General features: G+C 38.2%; 1 protein-coding gene across 3 annotated transcripts in view; it reads right to left on the reverse strand.

Moving 5' to 3' along the window:
* LOC131806386 (neurogenic protein mastermind-like) overlaps window positions 1–14,228 on the reverse strand; it is a 418,316-nt gene that overhangs the window by 235,100 nt on the left and 168,988 nt on the right. For all 3 annotated transcript variants that reach the window (XM_059130427.1, XM_059130425.1, XM_059130426.1), the window contains exon 2: window positions 10,450–11,778. In XM_059130427.1, coding sequence (XP_058986410.1) covers window positions 10,450–11,235 — 786 coding nt within the window. In that variant the 5' untranslated portion in view covers window positions 11,236–11,778. The remainder of the gene's footprint in view (window positions 1–10,449; window positions 11,779–14,228) is intronic.

A 14,228-nucleotide genomic window follows, 5' to 3' on the forward strand; every position in this document is an offset into this window, starting at 1 on the left:
GAAACTGTTACATATTAAGAGTTTAAATTCGGATCGAATACAACTTTCGACTTGTTCGAACTTCTTTTGCATACGATCTGTTGAGCCGAAGACAGAGGACAATGATTAGCAGCATCTACTAATTTTGTAACTTCTTGTAAACGTTGAGATTTTTCCGTTTCTAAAAGACCTTACAAATTTTTCTCATTTTTGATTTGAATTTTGGTTTTTTGCGCCGGGCCTATCGCTAAAAATAATCCATAGATCCTTCCTTGCGTAGTCATTTCCTTTTATTTCCTACATCTCCTTTACAAGATTTGCTGATCTTATATATTATATTTTTCCAACTGTGGATATTTGAAACTTCTATAATTCCAAACACTTAGAAGTCCCGTTTAAACTTCAAGCAAATCTGATGATTTGGGAATTTTTGCGAATTAAATTTCAAAAACAAAAAAGCCATGCATACTCAATGGATATTCATGCAAAACCAAACAAGCAAATCACACAATCAATTGCACCCAACTCAAACTAAACCCCGCACACAATCTCTTCATACCAAAACTGTGATGGTCTCAGCAAAACAAAAGCCAATGCTCCAAAGGAAAACGCGGGCAGCATAAAGCTTCCTCCTACTGCTCCCCTACATCCCTATCACTACCACAAACCAACAACAATGCCAATAATTATGCCAAACAACAACGACGGCCATATGGTAACGGGAGTGCAAGAGCAATTTTATAACGCGAAGAGAGAGAACAAGTATCTACGTGAGCGGGAGAGAGATATAAAGAGTGCGAGAACAATAAGTGCACTGTACTTCGACATACACTTAAAGTTCACTGTTCCTAAACGAAAATAGATGAAAACAACAAAAACAAAAAAATATGAAGCAAAACAAAACAAAAACACTAAAAACCGAGTATCTGTGCGACGAAATTAAATTTGTGCTGTACCCGTTTCCAAAAGTAAAACACAAAATAAAACCAACAAACAAACATAGCGTATTTATGCCAAGGAGAGTGTTGTTAGAAAGAGGTGTCGTCACGTATTTTAATTGCAAACTAAGAACTCTTACAACGTTATTTGAAAGGCTTCCTAGAAAATTTTAACTTGAATGTGAAACATAAAGTGAAAAGTTTGGAGCGAATAAGGACTGAGGTTCTTAGTCGAAATTATGGTTGGACATTAAACAAATCGGAAATAAGGAGGCACTGTGTCTATTTACAGGGGGTGACATCTTCTAAAGTTTTTTTTTTTTGTAAGAAATAAATCTTGTGGCTAGAAATAATACTCGTGACATCAGTAATAGGAAGATTATAATACAGATGCATCGTGATAGAAGAATATGTAGACAGATCAGTCAGATCATCAGTCCTAAAAGTGTCCAAAATCAGGGTGCCCAACGTGAGATCCTGCAGGCAGTTTTTCTTGAAAATGAAGCGTAACCATCAATAGACACTTCAAAACCTCGTTTAACAGATGCTAAGTTATGTGGACGAATTTCATGGAAAAATCCATTATTATCAGAACGAAAGCGAAACGTTAAGAATTTGCCAAAAAAATTGCCGTTGGAAGACTGAAGAATGGAAACGGGTATAATTTTCCGAGGAGACAAAGATCAATAGAATCTCTTCAGATGAGGAAATGTGTGCGTCGCTCTAAGTGCACTGAGTGCAATCAAAAATACACCCGTACTACTCTTAAACAGGGCGGTGGGATCCATTATATTTTGGGGTGATATGTCATCACACGGCATCGGATCGTTTCACAAGGGTCAATTCCAGTATTGTATATTGCTTAAAGATAAAATGTACCATATTTTGATGAAAATATGTCTGTCACATAGATATTTCAGCAGGATATCGATCCGAAGCACATATCCAGTCAAGTGAAGCAATGGTATATTGAAAATTCCCCGAGAGTTCTGGAATGGAAATCATGTAGTCCTGATCTCAACCCTATTGAGAACTTATGACAATATTTTATATCGACAATGACGGGCTGGGCCGAACTTTTTATACCCTCAACAATTTGGAGAAAACTTGAAAATTTTCAAAAAAAAAATATAGGGAGGCTATACGAAGACCTGGACCTGCATAAACAATTTTATATTCAGGCTGAAGTAGGCATTAGGAACTTCAAATACGAAATTTGAAAAAATCCGGTGAATAATGAACCCAAAATCGTCAAAATATCGAATATAGAGAGGTACACATATATGGGGTCTAGACAAAGACCTTGACCAGCATAGAAATCTTTCTGTCATAGACTGTAGTACCTATTAGGAACTTCAAATACGAAATTTGAAACAATTCCGGAGAATATTATACCTAAAATCGTCAAAATACCGAATACAGGGTACCTTTACTGCAAACGCATATTTTTGTCATAGGCTGTTGTACCCATTACGAACTTTAACTACAAAATTTGAAACAACTCCAGCGTACAAAGTCGCTAAAATCATCCAAATACCAAATATTGGGGGGTACCATTGTATGGGATCTATACGATATCGCGGACGTATATAAAAAATTTTTTTCCAGGGGGTTAAGAGCATAGAAAGAACTCTTGTGTGGATTTTCAGACAATTCCATGGGAAAATGCAGCTAAAATCTCCACTTCCAATGCCGAATATCGGGGCTACCATTGTATGGGGGCTATACGATATCGTGGACCTATATAAACAATTCTCTTCCAGGGGGTAGAGTACTCCCAAGGAACTCCCTGCGTAGAATTTCAGACAATTCTATTAAAAAATTTGGCTACAATCATCAGTATAGAATATTAAGGGTGCCGTTATATGGGGGCTATATGATTTCGTGAACCGAAATAGCCCATCTTCGAACTTGACCTGCCTGCAGACAAAAGACTGATCTGTGCAAATGTTTAGTTTCCTATCCTAATTCGTTTTGAATCTAGCGTAATACCAACGGACGGACAGTGCTAAATCGTCTCAGAATTTTATGCTGATGGAAATTATTATTTTGATGAGTTACACGCGAAATGGCGAACTTAATATACCCTCCCTTTTATGTATGGATTCCTGAATACACATCTAGACAATGAGATGTTGTCAGAGGTATAATTTGTATATAAGGTTTCCTCCTTAATTCTGCCATCCAATATACCTTAAATATTATTTACTCGCGGAGCTTCATAGCTTCCAGTGCATCTACAAAATTATACACATCAATATGTTCATAATTTCTTAATTTAAGGTTCTTAGCAAGACAGAAATATATGTAAAATGCCCCTTCGCCTATGTGGGTGCTTTAAAGTGTACGACACCTCTTGTCATTTCAAGTCTCCCGTTGTGGTGGAAATTGTGTGTTGTCCGCAAGGTATTAATAACATCATCTCCCTCGCTGTTTGCCGGACCGATGTTTAAGCGCAAAAAGCAACGAATTAAAAAATACTAAATAAAGCAATTAAAATTATTGCTGGCATTGGAGGGATAGACAGACGGACAATTATATCTAATTGGCTAAATAAAATTTATCATAAGCTAGAGACAACAAATTAATTAGAAATAATTTAATAATTTTCAAAATATGGCAAAATGAAATGCATTTTGCGTTGCGAAATGTAATTCGAAATTAAATTAGGTAAATTAAAATAGCTGAAAATAAAAAATACACTAAGTCAAACTATTAAATGATAAGTTAATGAAATTTCGAAGTCGAGGCGAAAATGACTTGTTTTCTAGAGACCCTAGTGGCTTTTGTCGAATTTAAAAGGTAAGGTCATGCAATCATATGTTTACAATTTTTTTTTTCAAAATCCATTGTATACACAGATGGGAACCTGTTCTTTTAATTCAGTGAAATTTGACGAGGTAAATTACAGAAAATTAATAGATGGATATTCTTATACGAAATGACTTTACCTTCTTAATTTTACAACATCACGAATCTTATTAACCTTTGCGCTCTTCCCAACGCCATAGCTAGAGAGGGTATATATCATTTGATACACCCAAAACTTGCCTCATCGAAAAAACGGTTTTAGACCCGTCTCTCTGGCTGGTGCGCACGATAACTCTCGATTTAAGTGTCCTATTTGATGCAAACTTGGTACATCGTGACATTATTGTCAAACTTATATCGAGTTCAGAGATGGGCATTATCGGCCCACTTCTTCTGGTACATCCCACACAAAATGTCAACATTTTCAAAAGAAAATAATTTACTGCACAGAAAGAGAAAGGATAATCGAAATTTGCTTTAACTTTGCAAATCCTACTATTTGCATCAGTGCTAAGTTAGGTGAGATAGTGGACAATATCGGTCCACTCTATCAAGTATCTCCCCACAGTTCAAAATTTTGAAAAATTATAACTCTTATAAAATATAATGTAAGTGTCCGTTTGTCTTCAATTTTCACAAATCCTAATAATTTAATTAACCCAAGGTCTGATGTGAAGTTGGAATATATCGGTCCACTCCTTCTGGTACATCCCCCACAAAAGATCGACATTTTCAAAAAAAAAATATTCCCTGCATAGAACGAGCAAATTTGCAAATCCAAATATTTGCATCATTGCTAGGTCAGGTGCGAAAATGGACAATATCGGTCCATTCCATCAAGTACCTCCCCCACAAATGGTCAAAATTTTGAATAATTACAACTTTTATAAAATGTGATATAAGAGCCCGATTGTCTTCAAATTTCACACATCCCAATAATTTTATTAACCCAAGGTCTGCTGTTAGGATGGAATATATCGGTCCACTCCTTCTGGCACCTCCCCTACAAAAAATCGAAATAACCATGGAGCTTATAAAACGCAAAATTACCAACCGATTCCATTAAGACTTGGTATATCGAAATATTTCCGTCAACACAAGATCTGTAATAAAGATGGAAGGGATCGGACCGGGATCCTTCTAGTACCTCTCCCACAAAGGGTCAAAGTTGTGAATAACCAAAACGATCATAAAATCCGAAATAAGTATCTTCGATTTCACAGACCCCCTTATTTCTACTATCACAAGATCTGCTTTGAAAATGGCATGTATCGGTCAACTCCTTCTGGCACCTCCCCCACAAAGGGTCCGATTCCATTCAGACTTAGTATATCTCAATATTTCCATCAACACAAGATTTGTTATAAGAATGGCAGAGTTCGGACGATTCCTTCTGGTACCTCCCCCACAAAGGTTCAGAGTTTTGAATAGCCAAAATAATTGCAAAATTCGAAATAAACATCCGGTTCTCTTCATATTACCCAAATCTCATTATTTCTACTAACACAGGATCTGCTGTGAAGATGAAACATATCGGTCCACTCCTTCTGGTTGTTTTTTCATTGTCTGTAAATAAATCGGTAACATAATTCTGAAAAACGTTTTCTTTTCTAAGATCTGAAATGCAGCTTTATTTTGGTCGTCAAATAAAATGCCTGGTGTTGTCCTGGAATACGCTCCGGATGTTACTTTTAATTTCATATGAAGATTATGATCATGGTGTAGAGCTTGTATTACAAAATATTGATTTAAAATTTCGAAATCATGTATAATTATTCTCCCAAGAAGTACAGCTTAGTCTATGTCTGTCAGCAGCAGACTAAATCTTTGTTTACACATACCTCACATGAAAACAGAATAGCCAGCTTCTCGAGTTGATTTGAGTTGCATTAATTTACGCTCTATTCAAAGTATCATAATTCAGTCTGTACGTCCATTCATCCGACCGACCGACCGTTCGTCCGTCCGTCGGTCTACCCATTCATTTCGTTCCCGTCTGCCTGTCAGCCGGTTTGATAGATACTATCTTTGAGTTATCACCATTGAGAATTGAGAGGCAATATTATTGTCTTGCAAGTCGGAGTTGCTAGGCTCCCAACACAATTCATTCTGCACGTGCATGAACAACAACAAAAACAACTGTATAGAGGGTAAGCGGTAAATGTGTAGATGTTCGAACAAACGTATCTCAAAAACTCTCTGAGCAAATATCATAGCATGTGTGGTTTGTTGATGCTGTTTGAAGGTTGGTTTAATTTCTTGCCTAAGCATGTTCATTTGGGTAGCTGCTCTTGGTTGCATCGCGTTCGTTTGCTTGTTGGTTGCCTTTGTCTTTGCTTCGTGTGGTTCTCTTTTTCAATTCGAATGTTGCACGTTTCTCGTTTGTTCGTTTGTTGGATTCACGAAGTAGCTATCCCAGCCACCCAAGCCTGTGTTATTGTTGCTTTGGTTTGATAGAACACAGTTTTGGTTGTGTGTTCTCTTCTCTCCCTCCATTGATTTCGGCTCTCTCAATACTTGGCTTAATTTATTTATAAATGGGTTTTAAACAATAGTGCGGTTTGCTAGATGTAGCAACACACACCGTAAAACGTGATTTATTTCAGATTTTGTTTCCGCTTCATAATCAAATTCAAATTTTATACACTTTAGTGCGAATTGCTGGTACTATTTTTTCTGTTCTTTGTTTTGAGTTTTGTTTTTGTTGCTGGGTTGGTATATGGAGCAATGCTAGACTTTATAGTGAATTTCAGCCTGGGTTATTTAAAATGATACCAAATCGGAAGTTTGTGAAGTCAACCCAATATAAGTGGACAAAAAGACACTGGCAATGGCCAAATGCATCGGAATGAGGAAAAGGTCGAAAAACGCCTTCCAGAGCAAAAGAGGGATGGACCAGTTTATGCTCTAAATATTATCGATAAAATATCAAAAAAAAAGGAGATGTTCAGTATCAATGCACCTCCCTCCTCAGCTGCGTACGTTCGTAAACTTTAAATGGCAATCTAGATGGAACTAAAGCGAGGATGTTCTCATAACTTCCAGGTTAATCCCAGATTTTACATTCACCATGACTATTCCCGATTTTGGTTTTTGTCTGAATATAGGATATTTGTTGACCGGACATAGGTCCATCAATGCATTTCTGCATTGGAGAAACCTTTCTGTCGCAGAAGCGTGTAATTGAGGGGCCGCAGTCGAGGGCTGCCTGTATGTGTGGGAAGAGAGTCATCAGTATGAGGATAACAGAAATCTAGATTCGATTGGAATGGCAGACGTACATTCTCCACTAACTCCAATCATTTTAGTCTTAACGAATGTGTAATTTCAATAGTCGTAGAGCGTTAGCTTAACTTAGGACGTCTTGCAAAAATTTAATGGGCCCGTGCATTTGCCCCAGTAGGTTACCTGTACCAATGGGACAGAAACTGGAAGTAACTGGGTTACGAGATCTGATTTCATGTAATTTTCTGGTGGGGAATCTCAACTGTCTGTCTCATCATCAAAACAAATCGTTTTAAACTTTGTCGGGAGAGGTGAAAAGGCATCGCTCCTCACAAATGAGAAAGATACGTCCATGTTAACGTCGTAATTAGACCTCAGTGAAGCACTGATCCTGTCTCAAACTCTCTCTCTCCCGAGTTGTATGGAACAAAAACAGGTAGAGGTAGTTTCGAAAAAAAAAGCCGATCGGATAGAGTGTCAGAGCCCCTTGATAAGAAAATCCACACTGACTATAGGCGCATATATTTACCACGGAGGGAGACCTGACCGATGGAACAAAATCAGAAAGCAACTCGATCTGACAACAATTCATTTTTCCTGTTGCGAATCCCAGGAAATCTTAACTATTTGTCTCGTTCTCACCACAGATTGTTTTAATCTTTGTCGGGGGAACTTCGTTAACCAGGAGCAGAGCGGTTGCATAGGCCTCGCTCCTCGTGGTGAGAAAGCTACATCCATGTAAACGTGATAACTAGACTGCTCCACCAGTGTAGCACTTGCACTGCACTCATTCTATTCCCTAGTCGTGCCTTAAACTTTCTCTCATTTTGGGTAACCAGTCCTGTGTTGTATGAAACAAAAATTTCGAAGTCTGACCATAGTGAGTGTCAGGAGCAACTCTCTGACCTCACAGATCTTTGTCGGAACATTACTCGCTCCTCGTAGTAAGGACTTGCTCCTCGTAGTGAGAAAGCTACGCCAATGTAAACGTGGTTATTAGACTGCTCCATCAGGGTAGCTTTACCGGTTCTATTCCCTAATCGTGTCTTAAATTTCTCTCACTTTGGGTGACCAGTGCTGTGTTGTATGGAACAAAAACCGACGACAATTCATTTTTCTGGTAGGGAACCTTAACTCCCTGCCTCGTCATCATCACAGATCGTTTTAATTTTTTCGCCAGCAGCGGAGGGGAAGAGTTGAATTGGCCTCGCATTGAGAAAACTACGCCCATGTAAACGTGATAACTAGACTGCTCCACCAGTGTAGCACTTGCACTGCACTCATTCTATTCCCTATTCATGCCTTAAACTTTCTCTCATTTTGTGTGACAAGTCCTGTGTTGTATGGAACAAAAATAGGTTGAAATAGTATCGGATTCTGATCGGAGTTAGTGTCAGGAGCCCCTATATAAGTAAATCTAGCCTGACTATGGGCGCACATATTTGCTACGAAAGGTTATTTGATTGATGAAACAAAAACTGGACGTAACTCGGTTACGAGATCTGACCACAATTGATTTTCCTCGTAGGAAATCCCAGGGAATCTCAACTATCTGCTTCGTTATCACCACAGATCGTTTTAATCTTTATCGGGGGAACTTCGCTTGCCAGCAGCAGAGCGGGAGATTTGAACTGGCCTCGCTCCTCGCAAAAAGTAAGCTACGTCCATGTAAACGTGGTTAATAGACTGCTCCACCAGTATATCACTTGTAGAATGTCGTTCTATTCCCTAGTCATGTCTTAAACTTTCTCTCATTTTGGATGACCAGTCCTGTGTTGGTCTAATGCGGCGTCTAGGATTCGTTGCGATGTGGAATTGCCTTCTCAGCTGGGTGCTGTGACCCATGGAGCAGCAGAGATGTAATATAGTCATGATTCATAGATTTAGGGAAGGTCAACCTCGAACTTCAAGGGTTGATTGAATGAAAATTGGCGGAGGACTCAACAAGTTCCTACCGCAAAAACGACCTGGCCACAGATTAAACAAAAGTTCCTAGATATGTAACCCTGAACGCTATAGAGAGGCCCCTGTTTTGGTGCAATGCGGCGTCTAGAAATTCGTTTCGATGTGGAGTTGCCTTCTCAGCCGGGTGCTGTGACCCATAGAGCAGCAGATATGTAAGATAGTCATCAATCTAAGATTTTGGGAAGGTCAAACTCGATCTGAGAATTGCCGCAGGACTCAACATGTTCCCACCACGAAAACGACTTCAATAATTGATCCTGGCCACAGCTCAACCAAAGCCAAACAAATATTTTTAAAATCTTCCAATTAGAGGTTGCAGATCACTTTTGATTAACAACTACCAAGAAATGAGTGGATATGAAGGTCAATTTAAAAACAAATACCTTAAAAGACTTTTCAAAATCGGTATTCCGAGCCATTTACTCAATTTGCCAAATTTATGAAAATTCATCAAATAAAGATCCCAGATCACTTTCGACTGGCAATTGTCGTCAAAATTGAACCTTAAACACCGAGAAGCTTGTGAATCAAAAAAAAAAAAACAATAAAACAAATAAAGAAACTAATGCAGAAGCAGTGAATGCAGGATCAGGGCTCTTTTAACGCTTGACATCCAGTAACCCGAAATCCTTATCACTCATCAAAGTAACGGGAGAACAACCCCCTGAGGCGGAGAATCCTTCTTAGAATTACTGTTTTTGAGACGCAGTGATCTGAGAGCATCCAACTGGCAGTCCCAATCCCCCTACGGGACAGAAAAAGAAAATTTCATAAGAAAGTCAGATTCGTGAGACATTCAAGAGACCGGCCATGAGGCTGGCAGAAAAAGAAAAATTTCATAAAAAAAGTCAGATTCTACAGATATTCAAGAGGCTAGCCATGAGCGAATGTTCAGCGAAAGAAGGTGGCTGTTTAACAAAGACCGTCTGAGCGATATTGCTTTCTCGAAGCAGAGAGGTGGAGGGAGTGAGAGAATTATCGTGTACATCCTCTTCGACAGGTCTTTTCTGTGAAAGCTTCGAAAAAAAACATGATCTGACTTCTGTGACATCTTATGAGATTCTCTTCGAGAGAGTTTGGTTGCCCAAATTCTACCTGTCTCTATTCTTGGACCCGCTGAGTGGTCAGATGCAGACAAACGGTGGGAAAAAAGTACATCGCTCTGGAATAGATGCGACTCATTCTCTCAAGGACATCTCTGACATTTTATGAGATTCACCTCGAGAACGTTTTGTTAGTGTGGTTACCCAAATCCTCGCTTTCTCTTGTTTGGGAGCCGTTGACTGATCAGCTGTAGAGAATGATGACCTTGTCATTAAAACACCAACACTTCGGTCTGGAATGAATTCGACTCATTCTCAACTTCTTTCTCTCGAGGAGATTCATTACGAGACATTTTCATAAAAAAAATTAATGTACGAGAACCATTTTCAGTTCGAAGTTTCACCCGCCGAAGCCATATATGAATTCCCAATAAAATCAATTCAGAATAACATAAACATTTTCAGGAAAAAATCTCATTCCGACTTACCACATGAACACTGCTTTGCAGATTACTGGACAACATTGTTGTGGCGCTTTCTGTGGGCTTCTTCTCCGTCTTTTTGGCCGTTCGTTTGTTCTTGCTCTCGAGGAAGCGTTTCTGCAGAGCACTCGTCTCATGATTCTGCGCCTCGCACACAGTGCTGAATGTCTGTTCGTAGCGTGGCACACAGTCGGTTTGACGGCGTCGATAGTTTTCCATGCGGCGTCGTAAACGTTCGAACATTTGTTGGCGTTTCGGTGGCACAATGTCGCCCATGAGTCCACCGCCCTGGGGCGAGGGCACGGCATTGAGGCCGTTGTTGTTAAGGCCCTGAGACTGCTGCTGTTGTTGCTGTTGCGAGGGCATGCCCGAATTTGTGTTTGTTTGGCCAGAGCCGCCAGTTCCGTTGCCGCCAGGTCCAAGGCCGCCGCCAATTGAGCATCCTGGACTGGAATTTGTTGCAGCATTTGATTGATGATAGGGCGAACGTTGCGTTTGTTGTTGCTGTTGCACCTGGATCTGTTGCTGTTGCACATTGTGAACGTGTTGTTGCTGTGATGCCTGTAACTGTTGTTGTTGTTGCTGCTGCTGCTGTTGCAAATGTAAGCTTATGTTTTGATGTTGCTGCAGTTGTTGTTGATGATGTTGCAAATGTTGCTGCTGCTGCAATTGAATATTCAATTGATGTTGCTGGTGTTGTTGGTGGCGTTGTTGTTGCTGCTGCTGCTGTTGTTGTTGTTGGGCGGCTGCCTGATTGGCGCTCTGGTAGACTGGAAGACCTCCTGCATCCATAAAGAACAAATTTTCCTCAACGTTTTGTTGCTCTTTGTTGCTGCTGCTGGATTTTCAATTGGGCGCCAACTATTTATGTGTATCTAATTATATTCTGCCAAAACTTCGCCGTGGCGTAGAAACGAAGTTAGGGCTGTTAATTTTTGTTGTTTAATAAATTGTAAGTAATTTTTATTTTACAATTTCAGTTGTTTGAGGTTTTGTTCTATGTTGTAGTTGTTGCTTATTTTTTGTTTTTTAAATAATACTCTAGGTTGTCTTTGGGCAAGTTGTTTGTTTTTAATATTTTATTGAAGTTTCTTGTCTTTTTTTCAAGATTCTTGGATTGCTTTTAATTTTTCTTAGGCCGTCATTTATTGCTTAGACTTTGTCTTTTTTATTTTGACTTCCTTTTTTAAGAAGATGTTCCTTAGTCCATTTTAATCTTTACTCCGGCGGGAAGGGCGTCTTATTTATTGTAAGCTTTACTTGTTATATTTACATTGAAAAACGTACATGGTGGCAATGTTATTATTATACAATTAGACGCCATTTTGTTGATATCTGTAAAATAAAATAAAAGAAAAAATTATTAATTATATATTTGAATCCCAATATCATTGCTGATTGGAATCATTTATGCTCTGTTCCAGAACCTGGAAGAATCTACTTTTTTGCAATTTTTTCCGATATCATAAAGCCAATATCGGGTATCGTAGTTAAAATTTTTACATTCTTTGAGGTCTAGAACAGATCAAAATAGGACATTTTTGAAGAACACTTGATTGAATTTTTAAATATGTCCTTAAGGCCTCCGATTTTTAAACATATCGTAAGTAGGAGTTCAGTAATATTTGAATCGAAACCAACTCAAAATAAGTGCTCTGTTCCCGAACGTGCAAGTTTTTCATATTTTTTTTTCGATATCATAGAGAGAAAATCGTTTATCGGAGTAAAAAGCTTTTCATTCTTGGCGTTCTGGAACAGACCCTATTTCAATAAAACAATATATCCAAACTAGCTTGCAAGCCTTGAAATTTATCTGAGGTAAACTTGAAGCCTACGCTCGAGGACTTGAAACTAGACAAGCCTTGGTCTAGCCTAGACGACCTTGGTCCAAACTCATAACTCTGATAAGACGAAGAAAATAATATGCCCAACGATGACTAACACATTTCAACCACACACATTTGGTCGGTTCCAGAACTGCAAGAATGTAAAAGTTTTTTCTACGATAACCGATTTTCGCTTTATGATATCGAAAAAATCGCAAAATTAGTAGATTCGTTCAGGAACAGATCGAATCTGTGCAGCAAAATATTGGATTTGTAAAGTTATTGGTCGAAAGCACCCTTCTAATACCTGCACCAAAAATAAGCGAATCTAATATGACCTACAATATTCCGATAAGCCGTTTTTAAAATCAGTTGGTGGACCTGTCGATAAAAAATTGAAAAATAATTTCCAATAGTTTTCCTTTTCCAGCTGACACCCATGACACATACGAGTTCAAAGAAATCAGAAAAATATGCAGATCTACATAGGGCAACAAATTTATCCTAAAACAATGAAATTCGCTAATTGTACGACTCTTCTTCCTTTGGATGGCAAATAAAACTTTCAAAAATACAATCTTATTAATGTACGATTGTAAAGACCACGTACGATTTTTATACAACTTGGTAAATATTCCGTCCCGCTAGATAATTCTATTAACAGGGACATCAACAGTGACATCCATATCAAATTTATTTATTTATTTCTTCACCAAATACCAAATTTAGTACAATTATAGTACACATTTTCAAAACTACTACTACTACTTTCACTCTTTACTTGAATTCCAGCATGTTTTTCGGAAACTTAAAAATGCCGAAAATTGGGAGGTACCTCTATATACGAGTCAAAAAAAATAGTGGACTCGCGTCGAACATTTTTTCTAAGCCAATAATATGAATAAAGAACATCCCAAATGTCAAGTTTTAGATCAATTCGTAAAATATTGTGGCTGAAACAAAAGGTCAAATTATAGCTGACGCAGTTCAAAATTGTTGCCGTTACGAGTTCCGATATAACCAATTTTTAATAAAAACAAGTTAAAGGGTGTCAGTAGATTTAGCTGACCGATTGGGTATAATTCCGAAAGAATATATAAAAATATTTCAACGTTTCAGATATGGACTATGGACTAGAAGAGATGAGTCAATGCCTATTATCTTTACACCATATCTTGCGTTAGTAAAAATATTAAGATGTACGAAATTTAAAGATAATCGAATGCTTATTTGCATTTTTTGAACGTTTTGTTATTCAAAATTTTGACCCCTTTGTGGGGGAGGTACCAGAAGGAATGAGCAGATATATCCCAACTTCACACCAGATCTTGTGTTGCTAAAAATATTGGATTGTATAGAGTTTAGAAAGAATCGAATATCTGTTTCACATTTTGTGAGAGCTAAGATTATTTGAAATTTTGACCCGTTATGGGGGAGGTACCGGAAAAAGGGATCTAATGTATTTTATCTTCTCACAAGATCTTGTGTTAATAGAAGTATTGAGATGTGCCACGTTTAAAACGAAACGTATGCTTTTTCGCGTTTTATCAGATTCTTTATGATTCAACATTTTGGCCCCTTTGTAGGGGAGATACCAAAAGGAGCGGTTCGTTCTATCCGTTCTTAATACCAGACTTTCGTTGGTAGAAATATTGGTATGTGCGAAATTCGAAGACAATCGGAATCTTATTTCACATTTTATAAGAGTTTTAATTATTCAAAATGTTGAACTTTTGTAGGGGAGTGGAGTGTTAATGGAGTGGGCTGTCATTGTCCATTTTTGCCCTAGATCTATCACTGACAGAAATATTAGGAAATTGGATGAACCTTTCTTGTTCTATGAGAGAAATAATTTCCTTTGAAAATTTTATAACTTCTGTGGGATTAGTACCAGAAGGAATTGACCGATATTACCCATCTACGTTTTGGTCATATCAAATGATAAATAGCCTCTATATG

Source organism: Musca domestica, unplaced genomic scaffold (genome assembly GCF_030504385.1).
Source record: "Musca domestica strain aabys unplaced genomic scaffold, Musca_domestica.polishedcontigs.V.1.1 75, whole genome shotgun sequence".
Lineage (NCBI taxonomy): Eukaryota > Metazoa > Arthropoda > Insecta > Diptera > Muscidae > Musca > Musca domestica.